This window comes from Apodemus sylvaticus, chromosome 13 (genome assembly GCF_947179515.1).
Source record: "Apodemus sylvaticus chromosome 13, mApoSyl1.1, whole genome shotgun sequence".
Classification (NCBI taxonomy): domain Eukaryota; kingdom Metazoa; phylum Chordata; class Mammalia; order Rodentia; family Muridae; genus Apodemus; species Apodemus sylvaticus.
In genome coordinates, this window is record NC_067484.1 from 88,842,699 (window position 1) to 88,861,424 (window position 18,726).

At 41.6% G+C, this 18,726-nt stretch overlaps 1 protein-coding gene across 1 annotated transcript in view; it reads left to right on the forward strand.

Moving 5' to 3' along the window:
- Cdh2 (cadherin 2) overlaps positions 1-18,074 on the forward strand; it is a 220,878-nt gene extending 202,804 nt beyond the window's left edge. Inside the window, exons 15-16 of the mRNA XM_052155816.1 lie at positions 5,140-5,304; positions 16,448-18,074. Of these exons, the coding sequence (XP_052011776.1) occupies positions 5,140-5,304; positions 16,448-16,654 (372 nt within the window). The 3' untranslated portion in view covers positions 16,655-18,074. The remainder of the gene's footprint in view (positions 1-5,139; positions 5,305-16,447) is intronic.
- Positions 18,075-18,726: the final 652 nt, after the last annotated feature.

The window sequence follows — 18,726 nt, forward strand, 5'->3', positions numbered from 1 at the left end:
GTGGAATTTGAGATGACGACTCTCATTGAATGGAGAGTTAACTAGTTCAGCTAGACTGATTGGCTAACATGTCTTACACATCTTCCTGCCTCCACCTCTCAGCGCAGCAACATGGCTGTGCCCAATGTTTGATACAAGTGCTGGGCAGGGCAACTCGGGTCCTCTTGCTCGCACAGTAACATGTCACCTCCTGAGAGTGTCTCTTGCCTCAGAGCCATTGCTCTTACAGATAGTCGCATTGGCCTGCCACCATAGTCAAGCAGGGCCCTTGCTGAGCTTCCGACAGCAATGAGATGCAAGCAGTATCACCTTGCTTGGAAGCTTGGAAGTTCCTGTTTGGTTATACGAGCTGCCGTTATATGGGGATATACCTAATGTGATCTTTCGAAGGCCATGGGATGAAGAGTGACTTCCTCCTGTCGTCTTAGATCTGCAAATGGCACTTGGCAGCCAGTGGGTGCTCCCTGAGTCTTTGGAATGTGCCAGATGAATGTTCCCATCATGCCAGCATGGGATTTACTTCCCTAAAATACTTGCCTGGAGCCTAGAATTTTATGTATTCTGATATTTTGCTTCATTTTATTTTATTATTTTATTAGCACAACTAAATGCCTTAAGGTAGATTTGTGCTATTATCATACAAATCATCTATAAATCATATAAATCATCACAAGTTGGTGGAATTTTAACCACAAAAGCCAGAACAAGAGCCTCAGCTGCTGTTAGCCTCCCCCTAGCTTTCCCAGAATCAAATCGTCCTTAAAGCATTCTAAATCTTAAGAAAAAACGGTTGAGAACTTTAATGCAAGTACTGATAGTGCACAAATCGTATAAAAGCACTTACCACACCTACTTTTAATAATTCTCGCCAATTAACATGAATCCCCAAGATGAGCTGATGATACTATTTTGCTTCACTTTCATCTGGAAATAAAATTTCTTTGGGAAGTTCACATTGTAAAAGTTGACAGTTACAAGACAAGTGTCAGAGACATTCATCCTCTGGAGTTCCAGATCTAAATAAAGATCCCTTGTTGTTTACAGTCTTCATGTGTAAGGCCACAAACCCAAAAGACCTGCAGAGAATGTCAGGTCTCTGTAATTCTCATTTTACTTAACCTCCATGTTGTAATTTTTGTGTTTAAGTAAAGCATGATGGGATTGTAAAGATATAATTTAGGGTATTCATATAGAGTGAGGTTTTATCAAAATGTCTAAAGTTGAAGCCTCGGGGCAGGACTTTTGCCATATAACACACAATGACATCACTAGCAAAGCCTGTGCCTTGACCCTGAGACCCTGCCACATGCTCCCCGCAACCAGCTGCTTATAGTGTGCATTAGCCATGGCAGAGCAAGCCAACACAAAGGAACTCGTAAGTCGTCCCTTCAACGTAGCTTCTAGCTTGCTGCAAATCAATGGCTTTCTGGTTCTTTTTTATCCCATTATAACTGAGGAACTTACCAGGTTTCTGTCATCATGGGGAGATAAATCGCTCTGTCGATGTTCTCAGTGATGGGACTAGGGTCCTTTCTTCACTTCCCCATTGTGAATTACTGCCAAGGACTCTAACGTGATCCAAGTCACGTCTCTTGAATCAGCTGTTCTTTTGATAGCTGGCATGAACATCATTCCTGCAATTATATTCGACACTTACTTCCAACAAACACCTTCTATAGACCTGGCCAAAGAGTGTGTGTGTGTGTGTGTGTGTGTGTGTGTGTGTGTGTGTGTCTGTCTGTCTGTGTCTCTGTGTGTGTGTGTGTCTGTGTGGTGTACATGTTCACGTGCTGCTGAGGTAAATGACAGACATTGAGTGGCCTGTTCTGTCACTCATTTGTTCCCTTTGAGACATTTTCTCTGAACTTGAAGCTATCCAGGAAGCCAGCAAGTCTCAGCAATCCTCCTGTCCCTGTCTGCACTCACACCAGCACTTAGGTGACAGCTTCATACAGCCACCTTTGAATGTTTGTATGGGTGCTGGGGGTCTGAACACATGCTTGCACGCAAATGTTCTCACCTGCTGCACCATCTCCTCATCTCCTCTTTGCTTCTTAAGGAAGTAAGTCAGAGCTTTGAAAAGAAAACACCTGCAGTGCTGTTGATAGAGTGGCTGATGCCACCTGCAACATGTCAGTTTCCTGATCAGAAATGTGTCTAAATGTTGGCAAGTTATCTGAATATTATATATATAGTTTATGACATTATGACCATGACAACTCTTATAAAAGAAAGCATTTAACTGGGGCTATCTTACAGATTTAGAGGTATAGTTCATTATCAGCATAGCAGGTTCATGACAATGCAGGCAGGCACAGTGCTAGAGAAGGAGGCAAGAGTTCTACATACAGATCTACACATAGTAGAAAGAGCAAGAGAGACCAGGCCTAGCTTGAACATTTGAAATCCCAAGCCCACCCCCAGTATCACACTTCCTCCAACAAGGCCACACCTCGTAATGCACGTCAGGTAGCCTCCCTCACTAAAGTGACCTATCATTCATAATCTCAGAGCCTATGGGGGACATTCTCATTCAAACCAGCACACCCTCTATATTCTCTTTACTGTCACAATAAAATATCACAAGATACATCTAAGACTATATCATATATACCATGGACTATGTCATCTGATAAGAGACAGTCTTTAAACATTAGATTAACCTGTTTTCCTGTACATAAGACTTCCTAATAAAACAGTGTCACGTGGAAGGTGGAAGCATTTTTAATTCTCGATATACTTACCTCATTTTCCCTTTTCTAGGACAAGCTTTGTTAAGAGATAAACTCACCCTGGCTTCAGTCCTGTATTCACTAGTTCTTCAGTTAAACATGGCCTAGAAAACCTAATGTCTTCCTGAGAAAGCACAAAATATTCTAAATAAAACACTATGCTGTTTGTAGACTTTGTCAAGTTACATCACTGTAGGCTTCTAAGGCAACGTATAGCTCATACATTCTCTTAAGTTTGCAAGAATGCAACTAGTATTAGATACCGGAACGCATTAGTACTAGATAAAACCACTCTCCCTGGCTCTTGAAAGGATGCTATGACTTTATGGATGACTTGAACGAGTCCTTCCCAAGCTTCTGTTCATGATGGTGATTCTCCCTTCACAGTGATGTCTCTGTAGCCTACATGGTTCAAGGGTCAAACTTAAAGCCCAAGACTAAGTCTTTTACGCATTGGTGGTATGCAAAGTTTGTTTGGTTTTTCCTTCATCATACAGAGCATGGCACACTCCTGGTTGAGGTGACTTTTCTATCTGCCTATCCAAAGGCCTTTACTCACTGGGCTGTATCAAACAGTAGGTACGTCATTACTCAGAGGGAGTAACGTTAGGACAAGAACTTCTCCACCAGCTCAGTGTTACACTTAAAATCGGGCCCATCGAAGTCAGGTGCCCGTAGTTTTAATTCCCATTCTGAACTACTGTGAATTGAGCAAGCCCCTCAGACTCTGTCACCTGTGATTCAGAAAGACAATGAAACTGGTTGGGAATTAGAGACAGAAGAAATTCCTCATAAAGAAAGGGGCAGAGTTGCTGGCGCGTTGTGAATACTTGAGTTGTTCTCGGCTTTCTTATCTTTGTTCAGAGCATCTACGCTGATCTTCTCTCTTTAAATCCATTCTTGTAACTCTGAGTTGACTCACTGCCGTAGGCTGTGAAAGGAGCCAGGCTGTGGAGTCTAACACATACAAAGTCCAAGTCTGTTTTGTGTCTTAATGGCTCCAGGACCATGGGTGGATGACTTGGGTTAATTGTAACTCTACAGCTTCGTATCTTAAGCAGGGATGATAAAAATGTGTTAAAAAGATTAAATGAGCAGACATATGTACAACACCTAGCATACTGCCAGACGTAGTAACTGAGTTCTGAATAAATCAGACTCACTGCGAAGATGCTTAGAATGGATTTAAGCTGAGTTTAGACAGAGCAATGCAGGCTGAAACAAGATGAATGCTAGAACGTTGGTATTTTCTGTGAATGTCAGTGTTGAATGGTTGAGCATTTAGGCTAAACTCAGCACCAGAATGTAGAGCAGTGGTTGTCAACATTCCTGATTTTCAAACTTCAATATACTTCCTCATGTTGCAGTGACTCCTAACCATAAAATTATTTCATTGCTAGTTCGTAACTGTAATTTTGCTACTATTAGGAACCATAATGTTAATATCTGATATGCAGGATATCTGACTTATGACAGCAAAGGGGTTACGACCCACAAGTTGAGAACCATTGATGTGGAGGTTTGAAAACAACAAAGTGTTTGCCCAGGATAGAATCCGATTCCTTGGCAATATAGAGTTGGTTTACTTGTGCTCTCCGGTCCAGGTGGCTGGTACATTAACTGAGGATAGCTGAGAGAGCCCAACCTATGCCTAGAATACTGTTTCCACAGGTTCACCCTGCCTCTCTGCAAATGCACAGGCTGTTTTTCTAGATCATTCTACAGGGATACATGGATAGGAATCCAGATCATCCTGTTCTAGCATGCCCAGATCAAACTGTTTTTCCACAGGGAAAATGGGAAAGTGTTTTGGTTCTGTGGGCAACAGAGTCCCTGAGGCTTATTCCTGTTTGATATTTTAAGTAACCCTTTGAAAATATGAAGGCCATTCTTAAGAAAAACTAGGCCACAAGTCAGACTATCCCATAGACCATAATTTGTGGATAAGAAATTCAAGACCCTGGAAGGAAGGGAGGGACTGAAGGGTGGGTTTCAACCTTGACGAACCAGTGCCTTCCTTAGGGAACAGGAAAAAAACACCCCATTGCTTCTTTTGGAAGTCAGAGACATTAGTCTGGTTGTTTTGCTTTGGTGGTACAGGGCACGCTGTAGTTGGATTTGTAAGTCATCTTGCAGGGAGACCTCATCACACTGCCGTCTCCCATTGGGAGCTGATGAGGAGCGCGTTAAAACAGATGGAGCACAGACTGCAGAAACGGAAAACACAGAAGAAAGAGCTGTGTGAAAGAAATATTTAATCATAACATGAAAAACTTCGAGTGGCAACTTTTCCATTGAGTTAAATCGCACTCATTTCCATGCATTGCAAGCGTGTGTTTAGAAAGAAAGGTTGTAATCCTCCTTCCTCGTGCTCACGCCGCATGGATGTCTGATTCCCTCCTTGCAGGACTACGACTTGAGCCAGCTCCAGCAACCAGACACTGTGGAGCCCGATGCCATCAAGCCTGTGGGAATCAGACGGCTAGACGAGAGACCTGTCCATGCGGAGCCACAGTATCCGGTCCGATCCGCAGCCCCACACCCTGGGGACATTGGGGACTTCATTAATGAGGTGCAGAGAGTCTCACTTTCTTTTCATATTTTGTATTTTATTAGTACATGTTGACTGCACACAATGAGTTCCACTGTTACTTTATGTATAATGTGTTTTCTTTATTCACCACCATCACATCTTGCCCAACCCACTCCTACTGATTCCCTTTCTCTTCCCACGCAGTCCCCTTCTGCTTACATGTCTATCTTTGTGGCGACCCAACATGTTTGGTTAGTGTTAGTTACATGAGTGTGGGCGAGGAGCTATTTATAAGAGCATTGGCAACTATCCAGTGGCTACACCATTGAAGAAAATGACTCTCTTTCTTGTAGAACATTTTATTGTATGCTTATGGTTAGATTTCTGTGAGCTACAGATTTGGACACAGCTATTGAGTACAATTTATTAAAATATCATTAGTTTTGAGTTTATTGTTATATGAGAAAAGATGACTTCAGTGATAGAACAAAATGTTACCTTTAAAAAATGTTCATATATGTGTAGATGTACATGTATATGCAGGCATATGTGTGAACCTACACTCATGCATGTTTGGAGACCAGAGGACCGTGTGGAGTGATGTTCCTTAGGCATTATTAACTTGATTTTTTTTGAGACAAGATTTCTCCCTGAAGCTGGAACTCACTATGTAGACTAGCCTGGCTGGCCATGAGATTCATGGACCATCCACCTGTCTCCACCTCCCCAGGGTGGGATCACAAGCATATGCCATCCTGACTAGGTTTATTGACATGGATGGGCTGAGGATGGAACTGAGGTCCTCAAGCTCGCAAAGGAGGCACGCTATGGACAGAGGCCCCTGAGTTGTTCTGAAGAACATGAAAGCGGGCTATCTGTGCATATCCTGCATGCATTCAGCAAACTTTAGCAGTGTCTACCATTCTCTCTAGAAAGAATTGTTTTCTCTAGACTGCAAGTAACAATAGACTAGTAATGCCATGCACTCTAACTTCTGTTTGTTAGTCTTAATAATCTACTGCAAGCTCCCTCTACCTCTTTTCCACACTGTACTCTTTGAACCTCCAGTTGGTGAGAATCCACTACATACCTATCAGCTCAATCAAAGGAAGTTAGCTGGAAGAGTGGCTAAGTTAATATCATGTGACTTGAACATTGGCCTCATTGATGAGGTTGAAAAGCCTTTATGTGAGAGAGTTAATTCTTTGTTGGATGCAGCCCACATACTCTCACTGTCAGAATTCTCAGTAATTCTTTTATTTCATTGATGGTGAGAGTCTAGCTACAACCAATGCTAAAGTTTTGACAGAGAATGATTTGCGTTTCTGTGAAAATCCAGGCCAGGCTTTTACTCAGATTCTCTTTCAAGATTTTTATTGTTCATATAAGATAGTAGTAGGTATTGATACTGGCTGAATATATAGCAGGAACTGTGTTCTTAGCCCAGATGCTGGGTACTCCAAGCTGTATGAATCACTATGTTTGAGGTGGCCATTACATGCGACCTTGGTCATGTGCCGAGTAGCCTCTTGTTTTACAAGCATTACAGCTACCATTAAACAATATATAAATGTCACCAATCTACTATAAAGTTTCATATGTAGTAAGTTTTGACATAGGGGCTGGCAAGATGGCTCAGTGGGTAAAGGCATTTGCCACCAAGTCTGATGATTTGAGTTTGATTCCTGGAATCTGCATGGTAGAAGAGAACTGACCCTTACAAGGTGCTCTCTCACCACTACATGATCACAGTAGCATGTGCATACACACACACACACACACACACACACACACACACACACACGCACACGCACACGCGCGCACGCGCGCGCACACACACACACACACACACACTAAAGGAAGTGTAACAATAATAACTTATTTAACAAAGTTGTCAAACAGGGTTGGAGTATTTCTCAGCATCTGTGACTTACCATGGCTGTCTATTCATAAATGAAAAGAGGCTGCCTTCTGGACATGTTTACTTCTGTTAAGTAGGTAGTAGGTTAATTTGTAGCAGATGTAGATTAAGACCTTATGGGGAGTTTAAAAAAATGTTAGTATCTCCCCCTTTCTAAAACCTAAGGGCTGACAGGTCCAGGAACTTAGGCACAGCACTAGATCTTTTCCTTTATGAAAGAGAACCTAATGGCTTGTATATGATTTGCTGTGTATTGCTCTAAGAAAATGTTGTTGAGTTATCCCCCTTATTATTGGGTTTTAATATATAATGACTTTCAGAACTGTAGGTGTAAAAACTGGATTTTCTTGCAGTCAAGAGTTTTGATGAGCAGATTTCAAGACATTAGGTGTTTCTGCATGGTCCTCTGGTGTCAGTTCCAGCCCGGATATTCTTTTTTTTTTTTTTGGAAAACAAAATCAAGCACCATTATACAGCTCCTCACAACCTGAATTCTGCCATTTCCCTCCTCCCCCAAGGTCTTTTCTTAAACTGAGGACCTCAGGAGCTGGTTGAAATCTCCCCAAAATAAGATCATTTGAGCAGGAAAATCTCATACATTCCTGCCTATCTTTAAGGCTTCCTTAGCTATAAGGATCCAATACAAACATCCTGTCAACAAAACTGTCCTTGATATGTCTGGAAAGACCCAATGATGCTTCTCCTCACACATTGTCCGCCAGCTGACTGGAGTGTGACTGGAAAAAGCCTATCTGCCATTGGAGAGTGTGGTGTTGATATCCTCTCTTCCAGTCAAGGGTTCAACTGTCAATATTTTTGTCTCTTGAGTACATGAGTTCTCTAGAGCAAGGGCTATTTCTTATTTTGTGTGGCTTAGCTGTGATGTTCAGTGCTTTACATGTAGTAAGTGTGTTTTGCCCTAAAATCTTATCCGTGTGTTGGTGGGGACATCAGTCCATCCATCCATCCTCAGTCAAGGAGCCTATTCTCACTATTGAAGCTATGCTTGGCATACACAGAAGTATATGTGCCAGGTAGTACTTGGTGATACAGTCTTTTCTGCAGTCCCTTGCCAGCCTGCATGTGGCAGAGCGTTGGAAGTGACTGTGACTGTGCTTTTTACCCTTGCCTTTTAATCAGATTCTATTCTTCTAGCCTAAAACTGGATTTTCCTTTCTGAAGCCTTGCCAAGCCAGAAAGGGTCGGGACACAGAAGAGAGATAGGAGCTGTCCAGTGTCACCCATCCCTACCTGGGGCTTCCCTCCCTTCATAAAACAGACCATGGTTTCATTCAGCCTCCTCTGAGGTCTTCTGTGGCCTGAGAAATGGGTCATTATTCCTGGGGAAAGTGGATGATGTAGTGCTAGATACATTAATGAATGAATAAGTGGACAAAAGGGCCCCACTGGTAGTCATTTTCAGAATAGCAGCAAATGCATGAAACGGTATTATCTCAAGATACAGAAAGAAGTCAAAAGGGAACTGCATATGTGCCTGGAAATGTCCCTTTGAGGACCAGGGAAGCAACTGTAGCTTTCACAGAGCCCTTGGTTAGAACCCTAGCATCACATGTCTGTGGTGACGTGTACCTGTAGTCCCAGCACTCAGGAACAGCAGGAGACAAAGCAGCCTGAGGTCGTTCTTGGCTACATAGTGATTTTCAGGTCAGCCTTGTATGCTAGACCCTTTGTCTCGAAAAGCCAAAATAATAACAGCAAAATGTTCCTATGGTTAGAGGCAGGGGGCAACTCCAGGCAGGTTAAAGTGGCTTAAAACAACAACAACAAGAAGAAGAGAGTACCAGAGATATTATGGTTGCTTTTGTGGGCAAAGAACGGGAGTTTAGGACTCCCTGAAAGTTACAAAATTCTCAGAAGCACCATGCAGATTTTTCCATCCTGGGTAGCCATTAAGACTTATTCGATGTCTTTCATTAACTTGGCAAACAGAAATAAATGCATTTCGAAACATTGGAAGGCACTTGGAAAGAAATCCAGCACCCTTTGTAAAAACATTGCAAATACAAACAAATTTATTTATCTGCAGGTCTTATTTGATTTAGTAGAGGACCAAATGTTCCAAAGGAAGAATAATACAGCAGTGATTATAATTGGAGCACTTTTATAGGTATGAGGAATAGGGAAGCTCATGAGGACATTTTCTAGCTTGTTTATTTAAGTGATGAATGAACGTTGCCTTGACTCTCATAAGCAAACGTATTTCTGTCAAGCAGGTAGAGTAGAGCAAGGCACCTGTTTTGGATCTTATTGAGAATTTAATTCTGTTTGCATTTTCAAATGTGACCTTCAGAGGTTGAGAAAATTGAAATAAATTCATTTCATCTCAGCTCCTTAGTAGTTATTAGCATGCCTCCAGTAACTGCAATAATCTCACATGCCCCTATCTTAGAGGAAATCAAAACCACGTATGCCCTTCTGTGAAGAGACTGACTTCTGATTTATACTGCTTAAAGCATCTGGAAGAGTCTTGTAGAATAATTTCTTGTAACTGCTGAAGCTTAAACTGCCCCTGTCTCTTATTAATTATCCTTTGATTGTCTTACTTTGAGATGTCTCATTTTGCTCCTAGAGAACTGAGGGGCTTGTTTGAGTTCAAATCTAACCCACCTCACAGCACCGAAACTTTGTACAAGGTCAAGATCCTGAACGTAGTCTCTTGGTTTGTAAGAGGAGATTAAATAGAACCTCTTAAGATTATAGTGAGCCCATAATGAAATGGTTTCTATAGCGTGGTGGTGGTGGCACATGCCTCTCCTCCTATCTCTCAGGAGGCAGAGGCAGGTGGGTCTCTGACTTTGATGCTGCCAGCCAAGTCTACAGAGCGAGTTCCAGAACAGCCAGGGCTACACAGAGGAACCCTGTCTCAAGAACCAAACCAACAGCAACAATTAGACAGTCTGTGTAAAATACTCGGTCCAGGATATTAGTCTCTTAATTGTTAGAAATGAGGTCATGATTATTGGAGACAAATTATTTTTTAGGAATAAAAGATGTTCAATGGTCCTTTAAAATAAAATAATTAAGTCCTCTCTTTATAAAAATAACCACATCTTAAACAAGTTAAATTCCCCCATAAAAAGGTTAGTAATGTTAGCTTAGATATGTAATATAAAATTGTATAATAGAAGAGGGAAGCAGAGATAGAAGAATTAGAAGGTCCAGTTATGTCCACTTATATTTTTCATTTTATATATTTGTTTATTTTTGTTTGTTTGATATTTGAGGCAGGGTCTCTCAATGTAGTCCTGGCTATACTGTAGCTATGCAGACTCGGCTATCGTTGAACTCACAGAGATCCACCTGCCTCTTCCCTCCTGAGTACTGGGATTAAAAGCATGCACCACTACACCTGGTCTCAACAATATTTTAACCTTAGATCCTAAATTTAGATCCTCTACATGAAGTATATAGCATGACAGATGGAGAAAAACAAACAAACAAAACAATAACAACAACAACGACCCCCTAAGTCCTGAGAATTAGGGGAAAGTTACTTTGTAGAAGAGAAACCAAAACTCAGATACTGTCCTAAAAAGCAGAATGTGCATTCAGAAGAGCCTCGGCAGGAAGGAGCCTCATAGCCTGAGGTGATCCAAATAACAGGTGTGATTCCCACAGCTGGAGAAGAAAAACCCAAGCAGAGCATTTTCAGTGTGCTAATGCATGAATAAGAGGATAGATGGGTGCTGGGTGGGTGGATCAGTGGATGGATGAGTAGGTAAATACTCAGAGGAGCATTACAATCACATTCCAGATAGAAGGAATGGATATGCAAAATAGAAGCTGTGAACAAAACACAACCTTTGAGTTTGGAAATCTGGTACTTCTGTAGCTCCTTGGGTTGAGGAGAGTGGAAACAGGCAGGGTGAATGGTCTAGGGTTGCTGAGGGTTTCTCTGAAGAGTTTTGATTTTTGTCTTATAGATTACCTAGACGTCAGTCGGGCCTGGAAGACCACCGTCTAGCTCTTCTGTCTCTGCTCCTCTCTTTTATTATTGACTTCAACTTTTTATCAATATTAGCTTCCTTAAATAAAGACAAGTGCCTTTATTTTCAGCGGGTGGCTGTGCACCTGTTGAAAGCCACCTTTCATACCCCTGGTGAGCCTCCCTTATCTATGCTTTGAAGAGCACAGTGAAGGCTTTGCCTGCAGGGACTGGGACCTCATCAGTGAGAGGCCAACAGTCATCCAAGGAAAGTTGCTGGAGTTCTGAGCTGGGAGGATCAGCGAGGCGTCCCTTGTGCTCTGCTGCAGGCAGGACATGAGGAGCTGAGGCATAGCTGTGACACAGAGGCTACAGAAGGCAGGTGACAGGAGATCAGTGGCTCTCCTTCTCCTTCCATCCCTCTTCTGTTCCCCTCTGCAGAGTGTCTTTATAGTTCCCATCAAAGCAAGTCTCCACCCCCAAAGCATAGGGTCCAAAGTCTATAAATACAAGCTCAGCAAGAAGTAGCCACAGCTTGCACGCCACAGAGGACCCGAGACTGCAGAAAACTGATAAAGGCCCCCAGATAAATTTATCTAGGGTTCAAGATCTTCTGCTCTGTGAAAGGTGAACCAAGGAACCAAATATACATTTCTAAATTGAGTCAAACCTAGCGAGAAATACAGTTAGTTTGTAGATTTAGTAGCAGTACTTTATTCATCAAGGGATGTAGTATCCATAGCTGGGAGTAAAGGAGCCAGAAGATTCTGCTGCCCTGGGTTTATTCTGCAGTCTCTGACCAAGTGCCTAGGATCGACAGTTTTTCAGAGCTTAACTGGGACCTTTTTAGTAAGCACCTCATTCAGGAGACTCTCATTCTGTTCTGAAGAGTCCCATTTTATTCTGAAGTACAAACCAATAACATACGTGTGGAAGGGGCTTAGCATTCTTGATCTCTGCCTGGAAAGATAGCTTACCAAGAGTTCTTTTAGGACAGTGGTTTCACCTCTTCATAATTACGAACCCAGAGACGGCATACCATGCCCTACATTGCACAGATATCTCTCACTAATCATGTTATGGTTTTAAATCCTTTTGAAAAAGCAGTGGATACAGATTCAAAACTACTGTGGTGTCAGAAACTGACTCAGGAGCTGAAATGTATATTTTTCAAAAAGAAAAGAGTATTTTTTTTAAGGTTCTCAACACTGGGTGCAGGGATAGATTACCTCCAGCATTGTAATGATCTTAAGGAGTTGCTGAATTAAATCTTTTAGACATTTGCTGAAGAGTCTTGGAGTCTTCTGACATGCCAGTGAGGATTTGCAGAATGTATCACTTGAGCACAGAAACATATGTCATCACTTTTCAGTCCCAGAATCCAGATGTACTTAAAGATCTGCCATCCTGCCATTGACTCTTTTAAGATAGGAGATTATAGATCACAGATTGGCCTTGAACACCTCGAACTGGTTATGCAACCATTAAAAGAAAAACCTTTAATATCCCCTCCTACCACCCCTGCCTATCAGGGGCTACAGTTACAGGTCGGCACTAGCAAACTAGTTAAAGAAATGCTGGGGAATCAAACATAGGGTTTCTTGCATGCTGGGCAAACTCTTTACCAACTGTATAACATCTGTGTAACAGCTGCAACCCAAACTTAACCCAAACTTGTTTTCAAGAAGTCCTTCAAACTAGGAATTTATATGAAACTTGTTTATTTTTCTTCTGCAGTCCGTTACATAGATAGATCAAAGCTAGATGTTGCTGAAATAAAAGAATCATTTAGTACCTATATTTGTTGTTGCTAAATTTTATAGGAAAAGGGTGAGAGGACTGAGGTGATGCTACTATGTGACTATAAACACCAAAAGGGCAGTCAGGGAATCTAGTTTGTTCACACCCAGGTCTCCAGTGCATTAGAGTCCCAGAGACTCAAGCAATGTGCCTTGCATTAAATAAGCAAAAAGAATAAGGGAGAATCCTTTGACTTCTCAACCACTGGTGCTGACTACTACCCACTGCTGGCTTACATAAGCAGTGGTTGAACATCTTGCTCAAGTTCCAAATCCATCAGTGGCTCTTTTTTCTTACCTGAATGTGGTTTTTATTGTAAGGTCTGTGTAAAAGTCAACCCCCCCCCCCTCCATGCCACAGACCATCCTCCTAGCTGATCAGAAAAAGCATCACTGCGGAACCCTTACAGTGTCTGAGTTTCCTGCTCCTTACTGAATTGGCCACAACCAAGCCTGACAACAGGGCAGAGCAAGTACACTGGCTCTCTAGGGAGGCCCTGTGGCATCGTGGGTGTGTGCTCCCCGGGGAATTACTAAGGACAGCAACCGAATGTGCCACAGAAAGGAGACAGGGATCTGAGAACGTGTAGATTGTGGTTCTCAGTCTTAGCAGGACGGCACTGTAGCTTATTCTAAAAATAAGATAAGGAAAGTCTCGTCCAGAATTATTTTTGTTTTACATATTGAAGTGGTTTACTGAAGTCTTTTTAAATTTTTGTTTAACAGCCCTTTCTGGGGTGGAAATAGTATAACATGATATGAGGGAAAGTTATGCTTAATTATACATGGTTAGGATGGTTTGGTGGTGGGAGGGTTGGTAGGCTTTGGCTCTGTTTTTTGAAGGGAGTCTAGCAGCTGCTATTTTATTTCTTAAAATAACATGTCTTAACTTTTATTTCAAATGTCAATGAAGGAAATTCTTTTCTTTAAAACAAACTATTAAAATATTAACTGGTGCTCACTGAGTTTTCCTGTGGCCAACACGGTTGAACACTTGTTTCCAGTATCTCTTTTGGTCTTCAGATGACCTCGTTTATTGTTTCACATAAGTAAATACTGGGGACTCTAGGCGAATACCGTGAATGTCGAGATGTTGATTTAGATCCAATCTCAGAAACACTACTCGGATCTTGACTTTCATGAGTCTTCTTTATTCCTCATCTAAAAACTAGAGAACGTGCTCATTAAAAACACATTTTATCTGAGTTTATTTTTCTTTTCTGGTTGCTGTGGCAAATACCCTGGGAGAAGCAGCTCAGGGAAGAAAGGCTTATTCAGGCTCAGAGTTTGCTTATTCCTGTAGGGAGTACAGGCTTCAAGTAGCTGGTCTACCACACTTGGTCAGCTGAGACAGGAACAAGCACATGCTACTCCATTTATAACAAACCAGGGTCTCTGTTAGGGGATGACGCCTCCCACAGTAGACGTGCCTCCCTACCTCAGTTAATGTAACCAAGATAATTTCCACACAGACATGCCTACTATGTCATCTTCCAGTTGATTCTGTCACACTGACAATGAACTCTAACCATCACTCATATATAAGTTAACATGTACTCAAAAATAAGCATATGGATTGAATCTCCAAAGGGAGACAGTCTATGACACGTTTCCACATCTTAGGTAAAAGGAGACAACGACAATACGCCCATCAGCTCTACTGATCCAAAAGTGTAAGAAGACAGTAATTGTTTGAGGAGTGGTAGTGTCCTGCTGGGGAGTGGAGTTGTAGAATGGACTTGAGAAAATTCCCGAAGGACCTAAGGCTAGTTTTGGATTGTGTTGTGGTACATAATTAACCATTAGTGGTAGATACTTCAGTTACATTCAATTACATATTTAAAAGCACCTGTTTCCAAGAATTAAGAATGTAGATGCTAATTTCCTACTCATTTTGTATTCTTTATTCTTAAGACACACACACTCTCTCTCTCTCTCTCTCTCTCTCTCACACACACACACACACACACACACACACACACACACACACACACATATTCATTTCAGAGTGACAATATTCAGCCCCTTCCCCAGTATCAGGTTATATCACGCACAAGTATCAGGTTATGGCTTTTCTTTGGCCTTTGAAAGCTAGAAGTTACTTTTTATTGACAAAAATATTTTAAAATTTTCATTATATACAATCAGTATGTAAGGTAGTGTTTTATATACAAGTATATATTATGCACTGGACATATTACTTCCATGCCCCCTTACTGACAACTTTTTCCATCTCTCCTTTCCCATGGGTCCTCACTGCTCTTCTACACAGGTTCACGACTACCTTCATGCCGTGTGTGTGTGTGTGTGTGTGTGTGTGTGTGTGTGTTTCCACATGACACGCACGCGCACACACACACATACACACAGTTTTGTATAAAAGCATGAAATGTAAGAACCCCAACAAGCAGAAAGCACACATTTGTCTTTCTGAGGCTTAGTTTGGATCTACTGTGCTATGTAACAGCATACCTAGAACTTCTCCTGTCTTCAGATGTTAACCGCTCACACTATATAAATTAACTCCATACTTTAGGTCCCATTATAAAGGTAGGTGATTTAATGTGACCGTCTATGTGGTGTCACACCTGACCTGTCATTACCCGTCCTTTGATACCCTTCCAAAATTAGGTCACTGTCACTTCCTGCTTCACCACAATTCAGAGGCTTCCTGCTCATCGCAGATTTTGTTTTTCTATTCCCTGATGCTTGCCTAGATTTTGTAGTCCTGGTTCTTGTCATTACCTTCCTGGTAAACTACATTCTTAACAGCAGATGACCAAGGGCCACTTGGTTCTGATATATATACCCTAGTGTTTGCTACACATGTAGTTTGTATTTAACTGTTTTTTCTCCCCCTGAGACGGGGTTTCTCGATATAGCCCTGGCTGACCTGGCATTTGCCTTGACCAGGCTGGCCTCTGCTTCCCCAGAGCTGGGATTAAAGGCATGCACCACTATGCCCAGCTCTGTATGTAACTTAATTGCTAAAATTTCTCACACGTGCCTCACTCGGACCTTTGTGTGCTTGCTTCATATACTATGATCAACTGGTAAATTAAATTCATTAAATTGATCTTACCCCATGGACTTTTAGTCATGTTCATTACATGTTCTACCAAGGAAAACATTGTTCATGTTCACGGACTGAATGATTTTGCTGTTTTCATAGTAACCATGCTCTTATCCTAACCATCAGACTAGCATGTCATATAAGATATGTCATATGCGTGTCATTTAAGATGCTCTTTTATCAACTGCAAACAAATGACCCTTCCGTTTGTCATACATGTTCCCCAAATAGTCGCCAACCTCATTTTATGCCGTCGCCATTCTTAGGATTGCTTCCTTGGAAAAAATAATTGCCTGGCTTTGAAGCCCCTCTCACAACTACACCTTTTTTTCCCTCTGTGCTGACATTGCTGTGATCTTGCCAGTGGTAACCCATGAACGAGTTGTGTTCTTGCAAGGTCTCTGGGACCCTCTTGTAACTTATTCGTGTCTCTCCTAACCCAGGGCCTTAAAGCTGCTGACAACGACCCCACGGCTCCGCCATATGACTCCCTCTTAGTCTTCGACTACGAGGGCAGTGGCTCCACCGCTGGCTCCTTGAGCTCCCTCAACTCCTCCAGTAGCGGCGGGGACCAGGACTATGACTACCTGAATGACTGGGGACCCCGCTTCAAGAAGCTGGCCGACATGTATGGCGGCGGCGACGACTGAACGGCAGGACGGACTTGGCTTTTGGACAAGTATGAACAGTTTCACCTGATATTCCCAAAAAGCATACAGAAGCTAGGCTTTAACTGTGTAGTCCACTAGCACCGTGCTTGCTGGAGGCTTTGGCGTAGGCTGCGAACCAGTTTGGGCTCCCAGGGAATATCAGTGATCCAATACTGTCTGGAAAACACCGAGTTCAGCTACACTTGAATTTTACAGTACAGAAGCACTGGGATTTTATGTGCCTTTTTGTACCTTTTTCAGATTGGAATTAGTTTTCTGTTTAAGGCTTTAATGGTACTGATTTCTGAAACGATAAGGAAAAAGACAAAATATTTTGTGGCGGGAGCAGAAAGTTAAATGTGATAATGCTTCAACCCACTTTTGTTACAATGCATTTGCTTTTGTTAAGATACAAAACGAAACAAACAGATTAAAAAAATTAACTCATGGAGTGATTTTGTTACCTTGGGGTGGGGTGGGGATGAGACCGCAAGATAGGAAAATGTACATTACTTCTAGTTTTAGACTTTAGATTTTTTTTTCCACTAAAATCTTAAAACTTACGCAGCTGGTTGCAGATAAAGGGAGTTTTCATATCACCGATTTGTAGCAAAATTGAATTTTTTCATAAACTAGAATGTTAGACACATTTTGGTCTTAATCCATGTACACGTTTTTATTTTCTGTATTTTTTTCCACCTCGCTGTAAAAATGGTGTGTGTACATAATGTTTTATCAGCATAGACTATGGAGGAGTGCAGAGAACATGTGTATGTATTATTTGGACTTTGGATTCAGGTTTTTTGCATGTTAATATCCTTCGTTATGGGTAAAGTATTTACAAAACAAAGTGACATTTGATTCAACTGTTGAGCTGTAGTTAGAGTACTCAATTTTTAATTTTTTAATTTTTTTAATTTTTTTTTAAATTTTCTTTTTGTTTGTTTTGTTTTGGGAAGGGATAAAAGTTCTTAGCACAAATGTTTTACATAATTTGTACCAAAAAAATTACACACAAAAATAAAAAGGAAAGAAAAGTAAAAGGGGTGGCCTGGTACTGGCAGCACTAGCAAGTGTGTGTTTTTTAAAAACAAAACAAACAAACAAAAATAAATAAATAAAAAGAGAAAAAAGGAAAATGAACAAAAAAAAAAAAGCTTTTAAACTGGAGAGACTTGTGAAACAGCTTTGCGTCTGTGTTGTGTACCAGACTACAAAAATACACCTCTGACCCCAGCGTTCTGAATAAAATGCTAATTTTGGATCTGGTGACTGGTTTGAACTTTTTCATTTCTCTTCGGGAGCTGCTCCGAGTGTTGCAGGAACCCCAAGAGCTGGGTATCATTGGGAGCAGCAGTCTAAAATTACATGCAGCCCCTTCATACTGAAATGCCTACACGGCAAGCATGCATCCCAAACCACTGTCACGGAGAGATCACCGGCTGCAGAGAAGAAAGACACTACTTGTCTTGAAAAGGAACCTGGTGGCGACAGTATAAAAATGACATCATAAACTTCCTCGAACACCAGGAAACTGCTAGCTCTCCTGTCTCCACCCAATCGCAGGTGGTTATGCGGAGGTGGGTGGTGGGCGTGGCCTTGGGAGCAGCAGTGGACGCCTACCTGCTGGTTCTCCTGTGCTTCAGGGGAGACTTTCTGAGTCCTTAGTCAAGCCTGCTCAGGCTTAGCTCCTAACTCTAGTTCAATTTTTGCTGTAGTGATGTGTGTAGTATGTGCTACAGTGAAGAACAGAGAGGAAAAGGGGCTTTATAAAACTGTTTGTGTCTCTTACTGTGAATCATAATTGAATTTTTATGAGAGAACACTCACTATTTTTCTATCTGCATTCATAGTCATGACACCATATATTCTTACACTCTAGACTTTAGAAAATACACAGCACACCTCTCAATAATTCCTTTATTTTCTTTTCAATAGAAAGGTTATTGTATATACACAGTGAAATTTGCTTTTCTATTGACTTACTCAATAGGCAGCCCTTTCCTGTTACTGTTCTGATCTATAGATGCTAAGACTCCGGCTTTCCATAACAAAATATGCTTAAACGGGAA